The sequence below is a fragment of the Mauremys mutica genome, chromosome 25 (genome assembly GCF_020497125.1).
Source record: "Mauremys mutica isolate MM-2020 ecotype Southern chromosome 25, ASM2049712v1, whole genome shotgun sequence".
NCBI lineage: Eukaryota > Metazoa > Chordata > Testudines > Geoemydidae > Mauremys > Mauremys mutica.
The window spans coordinates 15223446-15245880 of record NC_059096.1 but is presented as its reverse complement, the minus strand read 5'-3'; the positions used below and the strand labels follow the sequence as shown (position 1 = coordinate 15245880).

Here is a 22435-nt window from a genome sequence, read left to right as displayed (position 1 = left end):
TGAGTCATCACTCAGTTACAGGGCCCTATCCACAATATATATATACTCCCTGTATGGCCCTGAGGATGTCACATGGGCTGCAGCTGTGTGTTGACTGGGCCGCAGCCAGCTCGTGGGCTGTGGATTGAGAACCACTGCTTCAGGGATACTAGGGGAATGGAAAGAGGGTAGCATCACCATATGGCGATTCTGTGTTCTCTTGTCTCTACATGTCAGTGACCTACGAGGCAATGGAGACTCAGGCCTGGAGTCTTTGCTGCTGAACAGTCTTTAGGCAGGATGATGGGATGACACCAAAACGAGCTCACAGTGGTTCTGGGATGTTTGGGAGCAGCAGGTCAGATTCTTCTCTGGCTTACGGGGTTTTACGTCACTAGAACTCTGACACCGTTGTATTTACTCCTGGTTTATGCTGCGAGGAGGGAGAAGAGACTCGGGCCCAGGGAGTCACCAATGGCTGTCTGGAAAGTGACATAAAAATGCCCTTATTTTAGCCAAGTTTCACAGCTTTCATATCTTTTCAAGCACCAAAACCAGGCCTGGGATAAGCTCCTTTCCCTGCAAACTGGCTTGTGGGTCTACAGTTAATTACGACCATTCTCTGCTTTTCGGAGCTCTGCCTCTAGAGTGCCCTGGATTCCTTGGCACCTTGGCCCTCTTAGCTGGGACCCTGCTGCAGCCCTTCACGCGATCTGTGTCACCTGATGCAGAGGGTGAGGCTCAGGTCAAATGCTGGGTTTGCAGCCTTGAGACTGTGTCTTGAAGATGCCAAGCTCCAGGGATCCTGGTTCATATCCCTCCTAATTTCAATTGTCGCTGAGCCTCTTGCTGTAATCGAGTGACTGTCACTATCGGTGTTAATTGGTGCCCGTGCAGTGTTTGCCGTTCCTGTGAGTGCAATGCATAGCTGACAGCCTGCCTGCGGGCCCTTGGTCTCTCTGTCTCAGTTCCCCAACCGGACAATAGGGATCACAGCCCTGCCTACCTCACTGGGGTGTGTGATGAGAAAAACATGGAGGGGGTTCTCAGCTCCCATGGTAATGGGGGCCAGCCAGGCAGACAGATGTGTATGGGGCAAACAGGGAGGTCATTCAATACAGAGATTCGAAGGTGACTTTTAGTGTTTGGATTAGGAGTTTCCTGCTACGCTAACCATGAAGCATCTGCTCAGTATTGTGGCTCTTTGTGTCTCCTGAGAGGGATCCCGGAATGCCTGTGCAGTGTGCGAGCAGCTGACCAGCAGAGAGCTCGCAGCCCCCAGTCGAGTCACTCCCCTGTCAGGTCTGAGTCTGTTCAGTTTTACTCCTAGCGCACATAAGCACACCAGTCAGGAATGCACCCAAGCCAGAGCACACGGTGCGGATAACGGAGTGGGCACTTCTCCACATTTAAGTAGCTGGGAGAGAGTCCATCTTGGTTGAAGGGAAAGCGAATTGTTTAACCAGCGCTGGCAAGTTGGACCCTTTTGTCTGACACAAAATATTTCCAGGTAACTGCACAGTGATCCAGGACTGAGGGCAGCCGGCAGCCTTGCTTCCAAAGGGGAAGGATCAGTTTGGTATGTGATCTGCATTGTTCTTTCCAGGGCTGTGTTTGAGCTGGGCTTGCTAATGAGAACACATTTTAAGGAACTTTAATGCAACTTAGCTTTAGTCCTTTAAAACAAACTATTCAGCAAGTAAATGGCTAACCCTGAGCACTACTTTGTTTTCACTCTGTGAGCAGTTTGGTAGCAGAAAAGACATTCAAACTGTAGCATTAATCCTATTAAAGAATTCAAACATTCCTGGGGGAGGTTGCACTTTGTCGATTGCTCTTTTCCCTCCTGGGAGTTGTTAGAGAAGCCGCCATGAAATCAAAATTCCTTTGCAATAAGTTATAAATTCACTCGAAAGGCCAGGCTGTTCTTTCCTTCTTGTTGGGTTTCTAGCACAACTTTATAGGAAGGCTTTTGCTGATGATAGTGACAATCAATTTTTGTTGGGGGGGAGGAGGGTGCTCTCTAAAATAAACTTAAAATGAGCCGAAGGCAGAGGATGGAGTTAATATGTGAGACATCCCTTTCTCAATACACTGAGAGAGAGGTTTTGCGGGCTGGGCTCTCAGTGTAAATCAGCACAGTTGCCTTGTGGATGTGCATTAGTTTCCACCAGCTGAGGATCTGGTCCAGTATATTTAGAGCTTGGAGAAAAACACTAACATGATGGCTGATCTCTGGGGTTTATCTGCAGTCTGTAGGTAGAATTCTGTTGGAATTCTGCGTAGCCCCATTGTGTTTGCAGGATGGTGCGAAATGTGCCTGAATTACTGTCTGCAGCGATTTATCCGGGCTGCCAGACAAGAAACATGGTTCCACCATCTAAATGGGAATATTACAAAAGTGAAACTAGACCACAAAAAACTTGCACCAGAAAGTGGGAGATTCATTCACCCCAAAGCTGGGAGGTGGGGTGAGGTCCAGCCCCAGGCAGGGGACCCTAACTGGACTCCCTTTTACCACACTGTTGTATGGCAAATGAGCTGAGGGCCCAGTGCTGGGAAGCAGAATATGGCAAATAGCACAATGTAATTCCGAGCAGAAAATGACACAGTCAAAAGTGACCGTCACATATTTAAGCAGGGAGGACACCAAATGTTACACCCAGAAATCTCAGCTGGGCCCAGAGCCCCACTGCACTAGGTGCTGAACAAACACATAGCAAGAGACAGCACAGGACAGTATTACAAGCTAAATAGACAAAGCATGGGAGGGGGAAACTGAGGCATAGAAGGGTGAAGTGACTGACCTGAGGAGCCCAGATTAAACTCAGATTTCGGAAAGCCACTGGACCGCACTGCCTGCAAGCGTAGGTAAGCGCCTTTATGTGCAGACATTACAATGCAGCCTTGTACTGTGAACTCACTGTCTTAACTTTCCGTCCTGAATAGCCCTATTGACTCTCATGCCTTTAACACTGAGCTAGCTTTAAAAAAACAAGGAATCAGGCATCTTCCCATGGTGCTTGTGAGCACAGCAGGAGCCCAGGGTTCAGTTCAGAATCTGCAGAAAGTTTTCTCCATTGTCTATTTCAGGATGGCCTGAATGGTTTCACGTTGCCACTACTGCCCTGGCTGCCAACATGGGCAGGGGTGTGCACAGGAATACAAATTTGGCCGCTTTTGGAGGGGCACTTTCTGTGCCCCCTATGGTCAGAGGAGCTGGTTCTCCCACCCTGCCCTGTGGCCCCAGGGCTGGTGGAGCTTGCTCTCCCCCGGCAGCAGGAGGAATGTCATCTTCCGCCCCGGCCCAGGGCTGGAGGAGTTCTGTGCCAATGCGGATTGGGATGCCTACTTGCCACCCCGCGCACGCCCCTGACCATGGGACCATGCAGAGCGCTTTGCTAAACAGGCTCTGGATTCATTTGTTGGGGGTTTCTGAATTTCTCACCCAAATCAGTGAAAACAGCAGGTGAGTGTGAAAACCAGCTGTGCAGCCTGAAAGCTACTGGTGATACCAGCTTCTGCAACAGGGCATTGATCTGCCTGGGACTGCTGGCAAGGAGGAGCTGACTGACTTGGACTCACAAGGGGCCAAAAATTATGAGTTTAAAAAAAACAAAACAAAGGTTTTGTGGGGGGAAGGGTAGATTTGGCTTCTGGTGTTGGAGCACCGGAGGTGGGGGCATGTGTTCAGGTTTGCTCCACAACCAGGAGAGCTAGAAACTTTCTTTCTTTGCAAGGAAAGTCTCTCTCGTGATCACCTGACTCCAGCAGCTGGGGCTTGAGAGAACACCAAATGCTGACGATATAACCACATGGGGAGGGGGGCAATGCTGCCAGGAGAAAGCAAGTGGTGAGCTCCCAAAGGGAGGGACTAGGGGCTGCGGGCCCTGCCAGGGACAGGCCAGAGGGAGCAGCTGTGGGGGCCGATGCAGCAGCGGGCCTGGCCTCCCCACCATTCACTGCAGTGAGGGTGACAGGTTGGCGGAGGCGCGACGCTGCAGCCCCAGCCAGGCAGCACCATCCCTGCTGGGTTTGCAGCAGCTGGGATATTAATCACTGGGGTAAAGGTCAGGCTGAGCTGCGAGTGTTTGCTCCATTTCCCCGGCCCTGCGGAAGTGCTGGAGGCTGGCTGGCCCTGCGCCTCGGCAGTCAGGTAGGAAAGCTTGGAGCCTTACTCCAGTTTATAGGAGCGGACCATCCTTCTGAGCTCACCCTATGGCCCTCCTTGCTCTCCCCACCCTGCCTGCCCAGGTTCCCAGGCCAGAGACCCCGAGGGCAGGCACCGGCCCTGCGAGAGCAGCAATAACCTGCTCTGCTCAAGGGCTCTGGGCTTGCAAACCCGATTGTCCCAGCTCAGCTTGGCAGCTGGCCGAGCTCCCTGCCCCTTTCGTGGGTCCCTGTGCCAGCAGGGCTGGGACCGGCTGCTCTCTGTGCAGTTTGGAGGGAACCTGCGGCTCTGGGGCCGGGCCTGGGTGTCCCACGGGCTGTCTGGGCTGGGCCTGGGTGTCCCACGGTCCCTTTGCCGTCTAGGCCAGGCCCGGGTGGGGTCTGGGTTACCAGATCTCGGTGCGGTCTGGGCCTGGCCTGGGTCTGGGCACTCCTGGATCCCTCAGCTGTCTGGGCCCCTGTGGGAGTGGTTTTTCCTAACACAGAGCAAGGAGCTCTGTTAGACTAGTGAGCAGGGCTCTTCCCCATGCTGCACTCCCGCTCCCGGCTCCCCAGCGGCTGTCTATGCCTCTCAAGAACAGTGCACGCCCCCTCCCCGCCAGCCGGGGTGCTCAGGGATTCCCATACAGCACGTGCTCATGGGGTCGGGGATCGGTGCTATCGGGCCCAAGCCAGGGCCAGACACTGACTGGGCTCTGTGTGCTTCAGGCCTGGCCCCAATACAGGTACTTCCACGGGCCTGTGCTGGGTGGGCCTGTCCCAGGGTCTGCATGTTCCTGTGTCCCTGTGAAGCAGGCCCAGTGCAGAGGGAAGGCCGAGGGATGTCAGACAGAGACAATAAAGATACACTAATCACACAGTCCTGATTTACCTGGGCTAACGACTCTGGACTCTTCCCCAGGCAAAGATCCGGGGCAATTTTCTGCAGCTTAGCAGATTCTAAACTAAGATTTTTGGAAAAGAAGCTGAAACCAAAACAACCAATAAAAAGAAGCCCCCTTGCAATTGCTCTGGGAGTTTCAAATAGCCGGGGCAGGGCCATGGCGACATACAGCAGAAACTGGATGGAGGGCAGCAGCAGACAGAGACATCTTTTAAGACACCCATGCATTGTGCAGCGGCGGTCAAAAAAGCAAACAGGATGTTAGGAATCATTAAAAAAGGATAGCAAATAAGACAGAGAATATCTTATTGCCCTTATGGTACGCCCACATCTTGAATACTGCATACACGTGTGGTCTCTTCCTCTCAAAAAAGATACACTGGCATTAGAAAAAGTTCAGAGAAGGGCAACTAAAATGGTTAGGGGTTTGGAACGCATCCCATATGAGGAGAGATTAAAGAGGCTAGGACTTTTCAGCTTGGAAAAGAGGAGACTAAGGGGGGATATGACAGAGGTATATAAAATCATGAGTGATGTGGAGAAAGTGAATAAGGAAAAGTTATTTACTTATTCCCATAATATAAGAACTAGGGGTCACCATATGAAATTAATGTGCGGCAGGTTTAAAACAAATAAAAGGACGTTCTTCTTCACACAGCGCACAGTCAACTTGTGGAACTCCTTACCTGAGGAGGTTGTGAAGGCTAGGACTATAACAGCGTTTAAAAGAGAACTAGATAAATTCATGGAGGTTAAGTCCATTAATGGCTATTAGCCAGGATGGGTAAGGAATGGTGTCCCTAGACTCTGTCTGTCAGAGGGTGGAGATGGATGGCAGGAGAGAGATCACTTGATCATTACCTGTTAGGTTCACTCCTTCTGGGGCATCTGGCATTGGCCACTGTCGGTAGACAGATACTGGGCTAGATGGACCTTTGGTCTGACCCGGTATGGCCGTTCTTATGTTCTTAGGAAATGGAGCGGGGGTGGGGGACAGCCAGGACCTGGTGAGGGAGAGGGACTGGGGTGATGAAGGCAGCCCCCCAAGTGTTCAGAAATCATGAGTCAGGCCCCAAAAGTTACAAGATTGGTTTAAAAATCATGAGATTTTAAAAAGCAACAAGTTCTGGCCAAGTCACCCACAAACAGAATGGACTGCAGTGCCAGGCGTCTCCTCACAGCGCCAGCATGACTTCTGTCCACAGCCGGCTGGCAATGCGTTAGGCTGGCATTGATCCCATTGAAAACAATGTCATATGACCTTGGCAGACAGGTGATTGTGAGTGAAAGCTGGCCAGGGGTCTAGAAACATCACCACCTCTGGCTTTGTCTCCCACTCTTCTCCTGAGCCTCTCTCCCCGCTCTGGCTTGTTCCATCACAATACAAGCATGCTCGAGTCTCTCCCACCTTCAAAGAACCCACCCTGGACCCCATTTACTCTCCACCTACCTTCCATCTGTATGCTCATTGAATCGCTGTCTGGAGTGCCTCCTCCAGTCCCATGAAAGACCCTCTTCAACCTAGGGGCTGCCCTTGCATGCCACTGAAACTGTTATGCCAACGTCTTTAATTACCTCTTCCAAGGCAAAGCTCAGACCCTGTGCTCCATCCTCATCAGCTGCCTTTGACACCATCAACCATGAAATCTTGTCCTCCCTTGGCTGCCAGGGCTCTGTCCTCTCCTGGTTCTCTTCATACCTCTCTAATTGCTCCTTCCATGTGTCCTTCAGTGGATCCTCCCCATCACCTCTCCAGATTTCTGGGGGTTTCCACAGGGCTCCGTCCTTGGTCCCACACTTTATCTGTGGGCAGTCGCCCCTGCAAACAAATTCAGCAACTACCTTGGGGCTGGTGACTGACTCCCAGATCTACCTCTCTGCTCCAGACCAGTCCCCTGCCCAAACTAAAATTTCTTCCTGTCTCTCTGACAGCTTCTAGTGGATGGCCAGACATCAGCCCAAGCTCAACATGGCTAAACTTGACTCTTAATCTTCCCCCCAGTTCTTCCCTATTACCTCCTTTCCCCATCACAGAAGACAGCACCACAATCCTGCCCATCAGTCAGGCCTGGAAACTGGGCATCCCTTGATTCAGCCCTCTCTCTCTCTAGGTCCTCACATCAGTCTGTCGAAATCTTACTGGCTCTTTCTGCAGAACGTTTCTCAGCTCCGGCTTTCCCTATCCCCAGGGTTGGAGCTCTGGTTCAGGCTCCCATCCTATCGCGTCCTGCTCACCATAACATCCTCTTGGCTCACCTTGGCACATGCCGTCCTGCCCCGCTCATGTCCATTCAGAATGCTGCTGCAGAGTTCATTTCTCCAGCCTATTGCTGTGACCGCGTCTCCTCCCTCATTGCATCCAGCATAAGCTGCTTGCCTTCGTTCAAGTCCCCAGTCCCCACTGTACCTAGCGTCTCTCGTTCACTATCACAATGGCAACGCTTGCCTCTGAGCGGCCTAGGAGCCCAGCCTCCTTCGCCCCTGCTGCCCCTTGTGCTTGGGAGGAGCCCCCCCGAGCACCTGCAAAGCCGCCCCCTTGGCCAGGCCCTTTGCCATGATGCCTGCAAAAGACTTGAGCTGCACTAGGCTGCCAGTGCTCTGGAACCACTGCCCTGCCCGCTGACCAGGACTGCCTCATTGTTCTGTGCTCCCTTGTCTGTCTGTCTCCATCTGTTGCTTTGTATCTCATACTGAGATTGTCAGCCCCATGGGGCAGAGACCATCTTGTGTACAGTGCTGGGTGCTGCCAGAACAGTAACAGTCATGCTGGGGAAATGTGGGAGGTGGAGACCAGGCCTGAGGTGTCCGACTGCGCACACAGGGCTGCTTCAGCGCATACAGGGCTCTGGGAACTGGGCCCTGGCACTCTGCTGGCACTGCTACGATTGTGCTGGTTATGCTAGGAGCGGGGCATCTCTGTGACTGGCTGGGGAAGACCTGAACCCGGAGTGTCCTAGCTAAGTGGCTTGTAACCAGTGCTCCCGCGAGGCAGTGTTTAGCCAGGTCACTGGGAGGTGCCCACAACCTGAGCTTCACCTGTACAGGCCGTGTGTCAGTGACAGGTAGTGTGGTCTAGAGGGTAGGCTCTGGCGTGGGAGTCAGGGAACCTGGCTTCTCTTCGTAGCTCTGCCGGTGACCTCGGGCAAGTCCCGGCCCTTTCAAGGGTCTGTTCTTTGGGGAAGGGGCTGTCTCAGGGGTGTTAGTACAGCGCCTGCACAATGGGGCTGCAGGTGCCTCCATAGAATAAGTAATAACCATGCTTGTGTTCCTCTGTTTGCTGCCGTGCTCAGTGTCCTGGGGCGAGGGTGGGCACCAGTCACTCTGGCTCTGACTAGATCTCACAGGTCACCAGGTTCGACCCAGTTAGTCGTAGAGTTTAAGGCCAGAAGGGGCCATCAGAGCCTCCAGGCTGAGCCCCTGTGCAGCACCGGACACCAAACCCCACCCAGTTGCCTCTGCACTGAGTACAGTGATATGGATTAGACAAAAGCATTACGGGCCTCCAGAGAGTGACCTGCAGTGCGCCACAGGCAGAGCATGGGGGCACCGAGGGGCCAGCATGCCAAGGCCTCTGCAGGGGCAGGGAATTGATTAGTGGGGTGTTCTCAGCAGGTGAACCATGCTCCACGCTGCAGAGGAAGGTGAATCCCACCCCAGGTCCTGCCAATCTGACCTGGGGGAAAATTCCTTCCCAAACCCGAACAAGGTGTTCAGTTAGACCCTGACCATGTGAGCAAAACACACCAGCCAGGCATCTGAGAGAGAGAATTCTCTGTACCACCTCAGAACCCATCTCCAGCAGCATCCATCTCTGATGCCTCAGAGGAAGGAAGAAAGAACAACCTAGACTGCATCAGGGGGAAAGAGTTGTTTCCTGACCCCAGCAGGTGACAGGCTGAAGCCCTGAAGCATGAAATTGAGAATATAAGTCATAGAACTGGAATGAACCCTGTGGGCCACTGAGCCCAGCCCCACACTACAGGCCACTGCGTCATACAGTTCCACTGGTCAGTTCCTGGCCAGCTGCTCTCCTCTCGCTGTGTAACTTGACCTGTCACGTTAGAACTACCAAAAATGTTTCCAGTTTTGACATTTCGATGAAGTTTGGAATTTTGAACACTTGAAAAATAAATAGGAAATTTGGGTGCGAATCCCTTTCTCCCCTGCCCCACTCACCCTTTGGCCCTGCTAGTGATGGGGCTGTACAGACAAAACTACACAGGATCTTTTCAGGGGACAAGACAAAGATGCCACGTTTATTATGATAACACAATCTGATTTATGACCAATAACTAATATCTTAATCCTTTTACACACACACACACACACACACACACACACACACACACACACACACACACACATCAGATGTTCTGCAGCTGCTGCATAGTCACCAGTCCTGGACATAGCTTGAGTTCGTGGCTTGATTTTGCAGCTTGGGTTCGTGGCTTGTGGCGGTAACTGGCCAGGAAAGCCGGGCACAAGGACGAGCTGGGTCTCTGCTGGGCCGGCACCGATGCCCTTCCATGTTGGCAGCAGAATGTTACCCTCCAAAGTCTCCCATCTCACCCATCCTTTTTGTCATATTGCAGGTCCTCTGATTACTTTCAAAATGATACTGCCTTCGTGCTTGGGCAATATATTCAGCTGCTTCTCTTTCTTGGATTTCTTTAATTTTCCTCTGCCCGTATTTTCCCCGTAGGTAGATTCTGCCCAGGAAGGTGCCCAGGAAGAGACATTTCTTCTTGTGGCGCTTGAGGAAGCTCCACAGGGCTCCCAGCATCCTGCCCCTGGCCCAGCCCAGCCGGCCCCGCGCCTGGACCAGCCGAGAGAGGCCGCCTCAGCCCCTTTTTGTAGGCTTCAGTTTGAATCCAGAGTCTCTAGGTCTTGCTGTGTCATGCTGCCTCTGGGTTTGGTGATTGATCACCCGTCAATTGCAGGCATGATTTCAGCCTGGGACCTGGCTTTGACCTTCCTTCTATTGCACCTTTTCTTTTTAGGGTGGACTCTTCTCACTTTGTTAGGGCTCTTATCTGCATCTTCAGCCGGTGGGGTTTGAACTCTATTTCATCAGGACAGGCTGGGGCTGGAGGTTGATTCCATCATCCATCCATACCTCAGTCACACATCTAAACTAAGCTAATAAGATTACAGCAGGGTTTGCAGAAATGAAGGTTGGAGGAAGTTTTTACAAAATGGAGTGAGCGTTTTAAAATGGGGTTTGAATTACAATGTGGCAAACAGTGAACAGAAGTTACAGTATAGACAAGTGTAGTGGATGACAAACAGTGAACAGAAGTTACAATATAGACAAGTGTAGTGGATGACAAACAGTGAACAGAAGTTACAATGTAGGCAAGTATACTAAATGGTGAACAGAAGTTACATTAATAAAGTGAACAATTAAAAACAATTTCATGTATCAGTTCTACGTTGTATCCTATCAAGTCATAAAGAGTTTGGAGGGTTCCATTCTGAAACTGGAAACAATGGTTGTGAAATGTTTCCCTGGCCAGTCGTCTCTCTACGGAAACATTTGCTTCTTTAGAGTTTTCCAGATCATCTGAGCAGCGATGGGTCCCGACACTTGCTCTCTGGGCGCTCACTCTGTGCTGCTTTGTTCCAGATAAAGCACATCTTACGAGATGGAACTGCACATCTGACCGCACCCAGGAGAGCAGCTCGGCAGAAATGGAAACCGTGGTGATAGTTGCCATCGGCGTGCTGGCTACTATCTTCCTGGCGTCCTTCGTGGCACTTGTGGTGGTTTGCAGGCAGCGCTACTGCCGGCCTAAGGATCTCTTGACTCATTATGATACCAAGTAAGTGGCCAGCCCTCTCCTCCACTCAATAGGGAGGAAGCAAAAAGACTGATTGAAAAGCAGAGTGAAGGGTGGAACGCGTGCAGATTTCAGAGCTGCTGGTACGGAAGAGTCCAGGCAGTGCTTGATGCACCGGAGATGCACTGCAGAACCTTCCACTACCAGGCCAGGTTGTCTGCCCAGCTCAACAATCTCGGCCAGTCAGCGCCTCTGCTGGCGGTGGCTGACAACTGACACAGAAATGGCAAGATAACTAAGGCAGAGAGTGTGATGGCAGAGAAAAGCCTTGTCCTCCTTAGAAAACTGTATGGCTTTGATTGCACTGCTGGCCTAAGGCAGGGCACCCTGGGGTGCGGATGTGGTTACATGGAGATCAAAGTGCTTTACGAAGTGGGAAGGGGAATAGCTACAAGGCACCTTTATCCCAGTGCAACCACATCCAGGCCAGCGGGGTGCATTGCCTTAGGCCCGCGGTGCGCTCCCCCTAACCGCCAGCATTATACAAACCTGGGGGTCGGCCAGGTCTAAGGAGTTAGAAACTCAGATCCCATTGAAAGTCAGTCGGAGCAGAGCACCCATCTCCCTTACGCTCCTTTTAAACCAGCTGTCATAGGTTTATTCCCCACTTTGAACTTTAGCGTCCAAAAGGTGGGGACCTGCATGGATCCTTCTAAACTTAAGTCCTAGCTTAGATCTGATAGTGCTGCCACCAACCAAAAATATAGTGGTTTGGTCACGTTCCATTTCCCCCAAACCTTCCCTGGGGAACCCAGATCCAAACTCCTTGGATCTTAACACAAGGAGAAATTAACCATTCCCCCCTCCATTCCCCTCCTCTCCCCTCCCTGATGTTCCCCTCCCTGGGTTGCCTTGAGAGGCTCCACACTGATTCGAACTCCTTGGATCTAAAACAAAGAGGGATTCACCTTCCCCCTCCTCTTCCCCCCCCCCCACCTGTCCCTGGTGAGTCAGACTGATCCCCTGGGGTCTCAAACAAGGGGAAAAATCACTCCGGTTCTTAAAAAGAAAAGCTTTTAATTAAAGAAAGAAAAGTAAAAACGCTCTCTGTAAAATCAGGCTGGCAATGCTTACAGGGTGTACAGCTTATAGAACTAGAGGGACTCCCCACAAGTAACAGCAAACAAAAATAAAATATTTCTCCAGCAAACACACATTTGCAAATACAGAAATCAATCAAAAGACAAATCCGCCTTTTCTAATACTCACTATATCGAATAGAGGAGACTATTTCAGGAAGCTTGGAGAGCCTGGATGTACGTCTGGCCCCTCTTAATCCCAAGAGAGAACAGCCCCCAAAACAAAGAACACAAAACAAAGACTTCCCTCCACCGAGATTTGAAAGTATCTTGTCCCCTTATTGGTCCTCTGGTCAGGTGTCAGCCAGGTCTGCTGAGCTTGTTAACCCTTTACAGGTAAAAGAGACATTAACCCTTAACTATCTGTTTATGACACCAGCATAGATGGGTTCTTTGCATTTCCTGTCCCCGCCCAGCAGGGACACAGCACAATTCTGCCCCAGGCAGAGGAGGAGAGAGAGAACCAACCACATGAGTCAAATCTGCAGTCACATCACTTTGTGCATGACCGGAAGGTGCTCAGATACTGGCATGATGAGGCACCTACACAGACTAGACTAACTTTTCTGTGACAAGGAGAATATTCCCCCGTGGAGGAGTTTGTGCGCACAGTGAGAACAACAGGCTATCACCAGCACTGAGCACATGTTGGGGCAAGAATCTGAACTGACCACTGACCCCGTCCCACTCTGTCAGCTCAGCCTGTGCAGACTCAGGGACGCTCAGTCAGTTCTGAGTGTCCCCGGTGGCGGTTATCCCCAGGGTAACAGAACAGAAAATCCAGGTGGGTCAGTCATAGTGTTGCTAACATTTCCAAGAGAGAATTCCTTGCAGAACCCGAAGGTGCACACTCCCCTGAGCCCTGCACCTTGGGACATCATGCACACCCAGGCATTGTGCTGCGTGCCACCTTCTGAAAAGCAGGACCCATGGGGGAGTCTTGGGTTGGGCCCCCAAAATCACAGGTCACTTTTGAAAAGCTTGGCCAGATGCAGCTGAAAATAGAAGGCTCTAACAGCTCAAACTCTGCGAAGCGTCCAAATGACTTGGGAGCCTACGTCCCATTTTCAAACGTGGCTCTCGTTGACAATGGGAGTTAGGCACCTAAATGTCTTTGAGGCTCTGGGCCTTAGGCACTCTTGGATATTGTCTCCCCAGGCTCTTTGGGCCAGACTTACAAAGATGGTTGGGCACCCAAAGCTGGAACTAGGAGCTGGGCAGGATTTTCAAAAGCACCTAGGCAAGTTAGATGCTAACTTGTATTGAAATCCAAGGGGCTTGGGCACCAATCTGCTTGGGCACTGCCCCGAGGTGCCTAAAGTCCTTTGTAAATCTGGCCCTTGGGTGCTTAGAGAAGGTGCCCCTTAGTTATTGCCATCACGACTGCCCCCCTGTGCCAGGTGCTGAACGACCCATTCCTGTTTGTTCCAGACCGATCGTCGACCTTACTGGGGCGATGGAGACGCAGTCGGAGCCCTCGGAGCTTGAGCTGGACGACGTTGTGATAACAAACCCCCACATCGAGGCTATTCTGGAGAATGAGGACTGGATCGAAGATGCTTCGTAAGAGTTTCAAAGTTGCCTCTTGGGTGATCTTTAAAACGGGCTCCCGTGCTCTGCCTGGTTACGTTCCTTGGCTCCAGGACGGTCGTCCGCCGCCTGGATCAGAGCCTGCCTTGAGAGCATGCTTTTATCTAGAGCAAAATCACTCGCTGTCGGAGCAGCCTTGACCTAGGCATCAGGAGACCCAGGTTCTAGCCCTAGCTCTCCGGTGACCCCATCCCCCTTTGGCTGATTAGAGTGGAAACTCCTTGGGGTGGGGCCCACTTCCCAGGCGCTGCTCTAATACAAAGTACAGGCGGAGCTCCAGTGCCTGCCTAGCTGAGCCAGGAGTGCAGCCAGAGCCGTATGTTTGTCACCTGACAGTTGTGCAAACCCAGGTGTGTTTAGGGCCCTAATTTGCGACTCCAAATACTTGTACAAATCCCTGGCCACAGTGTTTGTGCCCAGTGCAAAAATAGAAGCCAGGTGTGGAATCTCTGGCCCTGCTGCAGCCCTCTGGCTCGGTTCCAAGTGCTCCGAGCCATTCCTTGCCAGGGTGGCTGGTGGGCTTTGGTGTGAGGAACTTTCCTTTGCGTGTGCGTGATTCTACCTCAAAACACAGACGCTAGAGGTGGAGGGTTAACAAGCTAGTAAAGATTCAGACTTGAAGGCCAGAAAGGACCCTCCTCTAGTCCAGTGTCCTGCCTAGCACAGAGAATCCGAGGTTAAGGCCAGAAGGGGCCCCCAGGCCATCCCACTCAGTGGTTCCTGTGTCAGGTGCTAGACTCACCAAGGGACTTAAGCTCTGATCTGTCTCTTTAAGCATCTACATCCAACATCTGGGCACTGCTGACGCTCAGCTGCTACTTCACCCTGGAGGCACCTTGATCCCCACAGGAGTCTCAGGCGACGTTTCCGTGATGGGGCCTGTAGCAGCAGAATCCGGTCCATAGCTCTGCTGGCATAACCCTGTTGTGCAGACGCGCCTGCAGCTCTGGAAGGGGGTTTTCCATCCACCTCCCCGAGCAACAGGAGTTAGGGGTTAGGTCGGCATAGCTCCGGCGCTTAGAGGCTGGATTTGTCCCACCCCTGAGTGCATCGATCTAATTGTTACGTGTAGACCAGCCCCGTGTTCCCGCCCGTCGGCATTCACTAAGCTGCCTGTGTCCTGACGTTGTCCCCCCGACCAACATGTGCCCCACCCCAAGCCTCAGCATGATTCTCAGATGAGCCGAGAGGTGCCCATGCGGCAGGTGTGCTCGGAGCACGCCGACCCCCACGCAGACTGCTAAGAAGTAATGGAGAGCAGGACGCATGTGGCAGGAATACACAGCCCCAAGGGTGGGGCGCTCATGGGGGAGTGGGAGACGCCTGTTTGTGCTCTGGTGCTGCCTGCCATGCAACAGGGATCTGAAACCCCAGCACTCGCCCGCCCTGTGCTAGAGAGTCCAGGGCGTGCTCCCTCCCTCTCGATACATTTCGTTAGGTGTTCGAAAGGGAAGGGCTCCGACGGGAGAGACTGAGAGAACCCAGCATGTGCAATAGCCTGGTGGTCAGAGCACTCCCCTGAAACGTGGCAGGGCTGAAAGCAAGGCAGGCAGTGCAGGGGCTGGAAACGGCTCTGCACACCCCAGGGGGATGCACTGACCACCAGGGTCTCTCGCTTTCTCTGGTTTAGCATAAGAAAGGGCTGGCCTGGCTGAGGCACCCACTCCAGGGCAACCAGGCTCCGCGCTGTGCATCTCGCGGGAAAGGAGGTGTCTCCCTTTGGCCTGTCAGCCAGACACCTACAGCCCAGAACTATAGGGATCAGGGGTGCCCAAGTACCCTGGTGGATCTAGTCCCTCAGCCCTGCCCCTGTCCTCTGCATCCACTCCCTGCTCTGCTGGCTGGCCACTGAGAATCCCAGTCTTAGGTGCTGAGCCCTCCCTGTACATTGTATGGGGCCCGTGGGCACCTCGCTTGGGGCTGTGGATTCCACTGGATGGCAGGGCACCTCCGGCCGACGCTCCAGTGCTGAGCCTTGGTGAAAGACTCACGTGGGGGAGAACCCACCTCCTCCCTCAGCAGGCGGTTACATGACCAGCTGCGCTGTAGCATAGACACTTGCTACAGTGACAGAAGTGGGGTTTCCACCCCCTCGAGAGGCACTGGCCAGGGAGGTAGAAGAATTCCACCGACGACTTAGCCGTGTCCATACTGGGCTTAGCGCGGTTTAACTGCGTCTCTCAGGGGGTGAATTTTTCACATTGCTCAGCCACGGAGGCAGGTTGACCTCAGTTTTAGGTGAGGACCAGGCCTTCCCACCCTGTTAGACAAGCGCCCCCTGCTTCCAGCCGGATCGCGAAGGGCTTGGTTGTGATGATACCAGTGAGGTCCGTGATGAGTTCTGCTTTGTGGAGCCCGTGGGAAATGCTTAGCCACAGGCTGGCGGACAGAAGAGCGGTGACAAGACAGAGCTTTCCTAACCAAAGGCATTCGCTTTCCTCACAGGGGCCTGGTCTCTCACTGCATCGCTATTCTCAAGGTAAGTCCCCCACAGACACTGCCTCCCCTGTGTATTCACTCATGCTGCTGTGCAGGGAATCAGCGCCAGGAAATAAGCAAAGGGTCTGGAGGATTCTCCCAGAGGCTTCAGGCTCGAGCCACACAGGAGATTTACACTCCCACGTGGCAGCTCTTAGGGAATCCACAGGCCGGGCCCCAGGCTCCCTGTACGATGCTTGGGCAGAGCTGGGCACCTAAGAAGGGGCTTCTCAGAAGCCAGAAAGATGAGCAGGGAGCCACCTACACTAGCCAGCAGGAAATGTTGAGGGGAGAGATGGGGCCTAAGACCTGCCCCCTAAGGGATTTGGGCACCCATCTCTCTGCTTGGGATTCTCGGCTGAGAACTGTCTCCTGGGGCCAGCTCAGCCCAGCAGAGTCACTGTGCCCTTATGCCCAGTGCCTGCTGGTTAGCTCCCCTGGGATGTAGGAAACCCAGGTTGGGAGCAGGGACTCCAACCCAAATCTCCCCTCCCCAAAGGGGGTGGGAGTCCCACCAGCCTTCCTGTTGTTCTGTGTATGAAATCCATAAATAGTCATTGGCCTGAGAGCTGTCTCTCCCAGGGGAGCACCCTAACCACTAGGCTCCCAAGTCCTTCTCTCTCTCGCTGGCCTCCAATGAGCCACGCTGGTCACTTCTCTCTCTCAACAGATTTGTCACACTTTGACAGAGAAGCTCGTTGCAATGACAATGGGCTCTGGGGCCAGAATGAAATCTCCCGCAAGCCTGAGTGACATTATTGTGGTGGCAAAGCGGATCAGCCCCAGGTGAGTCCATTTCGGCCGAGGGCGCACAGCTGCAACTTGATCTGCAGGTCCAAAGGCCAGGCAGCTCCTGGAAACTTCAGGCATCTGCAATAACCCCTGAATGACGAATTCAGATTCTCAGTAGTGCGGACTCCAAACATCCAAACCTCATGTGAGGTCCCAAATCTCATGAGATCTTAACAATAATAAATGGCTTTTTATTTGCTGTTTGGTCTTTGAACCGTTGGGGTCCCATTCCCAAGCCTTTCTCCACAGCCACAGGGGCTAGAACCTTCCTTGTGTTTTTGTTTTTTTTTAAATGTAAGCTGAGAGTCTCACCTGATCACAGGAATCCAGGAGCTGGGGCTTTAAGAAAAACACCAATTAGCAATGAGACCTGGCAACACTGTGTGGCTCTTCCTGCCCAGCAGAGGGCTTGTCACTTTAAGGATCAAACCCAACACTGCGTTTCAGCCAGAAAGCAAGCTGGAAGCCAGTGCCATCTGTGACAGGGCTCAAGAACCAATTTCCCAGGGCTCAGCACCCACAATTGGGGCCAGATTCTCAGAAGAGCTCTGCTCCAGTTACACACCTCAATAAGTGTCTGGCTTGGCTGGGGATTGGCATATGAGTCTAAGTACCAAGCTCCCATTGGCCTCCAGTGGGCCTTGTGCTCCTAAATCACTTAGACACTTTTGAAATTGCCACCCTTTGATCTCAGTGGGGGCCGCTGGGCAAAAGGTGCTTTTGCAGATCTGGGCACTACTCCCTTGAGTGCCAAATGGGATCTGGGCTTTTATGAAAATCAGCCCCCCCTCCACCCCCGTGGGAACTCCTGCAACGCTGGCCCTAGGTGCCTTCCTACGCTGCCAGCGGGAGAGGTGCCGGGCTCTGAAATGTGCTCACTGAGGGGAAAAACCAAACCGCTACCAGGGCACTTGCAAAATACAGTGAGAAACAAGCAACAGTCGCTCTCTCTCTTCCCCTAGGGTGGATGATGTTGTGAGGTCGATGTACCCGCCTCTGGATCCCAAGCTTCTGGATGCACGGTAAGCTCTGGGACACTGGCTCCAAGGTGTCATTCTTTAGCCACAGGGGAACACATCAAGGGGCCCATCCGCACGAGAATGCCCTGTAGCCCAGTGGTGAGGGTACTGCCCAGAGGGGTGGCTGATTCCTGTTCAAATCCCTTCTCAGCAGGCAGAGCAGGACTTGCACTGGAGTCTCCCCCACATCCCAAGGGAGCAGCCTAATCCCTTGGCTAGAAGTGATGAGGGGGGTCTTCCTGCCAGCTCCCCTGCCCCTGCCATTTTACAGAAGTTCTTTAGGGCCCTGAGCAAGAAGGCAAGCTCCGAGCACGCCTGCCGGCTTGGGTCCCACGGAGGGTCGCCTGCCTTCCCCCAGTTCACAGGTCGCGCTGGGACGTGTGGCCGCCGAGCGTGGGGCTGCAGCGCGTACGCACACAGGCAGAAACGTGGGCAGCGAGACAGCCCTGACTGCAAAAAGGTGGTGCCCAGAGGGTTTAGGGGCTTGCAGTGTTTGACAGCTGCTGAGCGGGGGGCTCCTGAATCCCCGTTAGGCCTGATTCTGGGACTCAGGTACCTACCGTGGCAGTTAGGGGCCCACATCCTGTTGTGGAAAAGCTCCCTATTATTAGATATTGTCCTACCTTGCTGCCCTGGTGGAGCTTGCGCCTCGCTCTGGCGCACACATTCCTTCCCAGCGCTCCAGGAGAAGCTCGTGCTGGGGGAACGTGCTGCTTGCACCCATCCTGAGGGCCCGATCCTGGCCCCGGTGCCTGTCCCAGGGCTTCCCCGAAGAGTGAATTGGTGTGTGGGCTGTGGGAAGGGGCTCGCTCCCCGGGAGATGAGTGAGCTCTGCCACACCTGCATGCAGGGCTCCGGCATTGTCACCACGAGCCCACGGTCAGGGCAGCGCCTCACGCTGAGAGCCGCGGCTTGGCCCTTGCCTCCCCCTTGCTCCAGGGAGATGTTTCCTGGGCCAGCCCCTCCCCTAGCACAGCTGAGCCCCAGTCCCAGCACCTGCCCAGTCCTCTCCCACATGGGAGGCCCGTATTGGCGGTGCTCTCTGGCCCACTGTGATGCAGGTAGTGCGCACAGTGTGATCCAGGCTCTCTTTCACCTCCATAGCCCCCTGCGTGGGCGCAGGTGGAGATTTAATGACTGCCTAGGTGATCAGCTTGGGCTGTAGAGAAGGGGAACGATCCAAACAGACACTTGACGTGTGCAGAGGGTCGTGGCCATACAGGCACCACCAGGATGGAAGCAGTGTCCTGGTGTAACTCACACTCATCCTGGGTGTGGGTTACACTGGCAGATAGGTACATCTCTGCACAGCCATCTGCAGCCAAGAGACTACTGCTGTCCTTTGGGCTACTGTCAGGAGCCGGGCCGAGCATGCTGGGTACAGAGGCAGCAGCGGCAGCCATCTTTACTAGAGGCATGCCCCATCACTAGTGAGATAGCGGCCATCTTTGCTAAGGGCAGGAGCAGCTTCTGGCCCATTGGAACTTGTGGGAAACGGCAACCATTGGGAGGGAGGGTTTAATGGCAAAGAGAAATGAACAGCATTGATGGCCTTGCTTAACTGCAACTAGTGTCCTCCAAGGTGCATTTTTCACTCGTCTGCAGCAAGTTTAACTGTATGAAAGTGGGCAGGACACAGATGGGCCGTTATTAGCAAAAGAGGTGGGAGAAGGTGAGACGCTGCAGATATTTATCTTCTTAGAGTTTATTGAAAATCTCTCCCCACTAATTCCATCTGTACACACAGATTCTGTGCTGCACACTTGGGGAGGGTACCCTGGGTTCTGCTGCCTCCAGAACAAAGTGGTTAAAGAACAATAATTGTGACAGATATGCCCAGGGGCTGACTGAGAATGGGGCTCAGTTTGCACAGGGCTGGCCAAACAGTCCCAGTGTTACGTGAAAACATAAACCAGCCTTAACATCGAAACATAAATGTGATGGTTCTCGGGGTACCCAGGACTGTGGGTCACCTTGTTACTCCTCTGCCTTCAGCAAGAGGAAAAATTACTTGAGCTTAACTGGGTGTCAACTCCCTGACACCTCCAGTCTGTTGGCCCCCAAACCATCTCTCCAGGGCTGTGCCAGCCCATACTTTGCCTTGCCAGTTAACGAGAGGTGCACCCCGTCCTCTGAGCCCCTTAGAAGTGTCCCTTGTAGTATCCAGCCCTTGTCCGCTGAGCTCTCACAGAATAGCAGCTTTGCTGCCTCCCAGGAACAGGGCATGAAAGCATGAATGATGCAAGTCAGGATCAGCGCCCTGTAGAACACGCAGCACTGGGGCATCGTTATAGCGGAACCAACAACATGCTTATCAGCAAAGATGAGAGCTTAAAGCGCTAGTGAGCAAAGGTACCGGAAACCAAAGGCTCCCTTGAAAACCAAATCCGAATGCAACGTCTAAAGCCTAAATTTACCAGGCTACGCTCTGGCTAAGGCCATTTCTCGCACCCAAATGTCCATTGTGGCATTTCCCGCTAGGGCAGGCCGGCATTCTGTTTTCATGAACGGAATAGGCCTGTCCAGTTCCTGCCTGGAGCGTCTCTTTGCCTTCAGCGTGTATCCCCAAAGGTCACTGTTTTTCCTCAGAGACTGTAAACCCCCCCCGCTCCCCCGTTGCTTCTTCCCTGGAGTGCTCTTCCCTGCTGATGTCCCATTCCTCTGTCCACTTCAGCTGTGACTGGAGCTTCCACTGTGTGAGCTCACAATGCTGAATTAGACGGAGCTATGCCTCTGCCCTCCTGCCTGGAACACACCTGCCTTCCGCATTGGTTGGTGACAGATGTTAAAGCACAGTGTCCGTGCCCACACCTCATTCCTGACACTGCACCTGTGCTGCCAATGCACACCGAGATTAACGCCCACTCTGGCCTAGGTCTCCCGGGACATCACTAATGGAGAAGTACCAGGCAAGCAGGGTGCTGAGGCAGTGAGTTTGCCAGGCCTGCCAGGAGCTGCTATTACACCACAGTGAACACTTTGCCAGTTGGCTCAGGACTGCTGGGTTCATGCGGTGGCTGGCGCCTGGGCCATGACTGGGGCTCCGCTGCAGAATTACCAATACCCCTATATAATACCACCACCTAGCGCCTGTGTCACGCTCAGAGTGCCCTACAAAGGAAATGTGTGCAATTATCCCTAGTGTACAGAGGGGGAAACTGAGGTACGGAGCGGGGCAATGACTTGGCCAAGGTCACCCCACAGGCCAGTGGCAGAGTCAGGCCTAGCATCTAGGTCTCATGTCCCAGTCCACTAAGCTGCCCACTGGCACTGCCCACTGCCTCCTGCTGAGAGATGAATAAAGCTGCTAGTTGTTAAAGCCCCTTTTTGGCATGTCCCACCCCATCCCTGAGCAGTATCAGCGGGGAGGCTGCAGCGGCCAGACCTCCTGCCCAAGCGCCGTGCTACAAAGGCCTGGTGTCCTCAAGCACTTGTAACAGCATCCTGGTTGCCTTGCAGGACAACAGCCCTGCTGCTGTCTGTCAGCCACCTCGTCCTGGTGACCAGGAACGCCTGCCACCTAAGCGGGGGCATGGACTGGATCGACCAATCGCTATCTGCTGCGGAGGAGCACATGACGGTGCTGCGCGAAGCGGCTCTGGCCACCGAGCCCGAGAGAAGCACCGCGGGGGGCGCGGAAAGCTTCCTGCAGGAGCAGTCTGCCATCTGACGGAGGTGGCCCGGCCTGCCCTGGTGAGGGCTGACGCTCCACGTTCCCAGGGCATCCATGCTGCTGCTCGGTGCACTGAGGTGGTCAAATATTTGCATGAGCCATGCAGAGCTATTAGTATATTGACGCTGAACTGTGACCAGCGGGTAGCTAAGGCAATGCGCTTCTGCCGGTCCCCTGCTGCTTTGTAGTGTGGTTGAAGAGCCCTGTGCATGGAACAGTGGAGCTCTGATTAATAAAATCCCATGAGAAGTCAGACCACGGGAGGGGTTTCTTAAGCTGATACGGGAGGCTGCTCCTGGCTCTAAATCCACCCCAGGCTGAAGCTCAGTAAACGCTGGACCCCGTCCTGTGGCTGCTGCGGGCACTCGGCAGAGCCTCAGCTGCTAGGAAGTTGCTGCAAAGCTGACTTCAGGGGTGTCCAAGGAAGATCCCCTGTCCGGTACCAGCGGGTTCCCCAGGGGCGGGGCTGGCACAATAGCCCTGCACCACCTCCTCCAGCAGCCCCCAGCGTAAGGCCCCAGGGACAGACGGAGGTGTGGTAACAGAGGGAGCAGGCATGCACTGGGCCCCTGCTAGTATGGCTGTTCCATGGCACCACAGGGTGCCCCAGTCAGACCAAGGGTCCTGAAGGAGCAATGGTGGCATAACGCTGCCCCACCCCCACCCATCCCTCTCCTGAGAGGCACAGACTGGCCTTCTGGGGAACATGGAGACTCTGATCAGCCCAGGGCAGCGTTGCCTTGGGGCTGATGATAAAGCACCTTGGGACAAACTCACCCGCTGGCTTCTCTGGGAGCTGGGCGAGCGCGGAGCGGGAGGGGCAGCAGGGTCCTGTCATTTAATGCAAGAAAATACTCATTGAAATCACTGAGTCTGTGGAGACAAAACCTGACAGACGCCGAGAGAGACACACAGACCGACCCAGAGACACA

General features: G+C 53.6%; 1 protein-coding gene across 3 annotated transcripts; it reads left to right on the top strand.

Annotated features, from left to right (window-relative positions):
* Positions 1 to 1286: 1286 nt before the first annotated feature.
* On the top strand, positions 1287 to 21740 carry TMEM98 (transmembrane protein 98). Of its 3 annotated transcripts, none has more exons than XM_044999926.1 (7): positions 1287 to 1489; positions 10659 to 10854; positions 13383 to 13514; positions 15987 to 16020; positions 16690 to 16805; positions 17774 to 17833; positions 21290 to 21740. In XM_044999926.1, the coding sequence occupies exons 2-7, from the start codon at positions 10724 to 10726 to the stop codon at positions 21498 to 21500; spliced, it is 684 nt and encodes a 227-aa protein (XP_044855861.1). In that variant the 5' UTR covers positions 1287 to 1489; positions 10659 to 10723; the 3' UTR covers positions 21501 to 21740. The 3 variants fall into 3 exon arrangements, with proteins under 3 accessions (XP_044855861.1, XP_044855860.1, XP_044855862.1); XM_044999925.1 differs by having other exon boundaries at positions 1287 to 1558; XM_044999927.1 differs by lacking the exon at positions 1287 to 1489 and adding an exon at positions 4021 to 4135.
* The last annotated feature ends 695 nt before the right edge of the window (positions 21741 to 22435 follow it).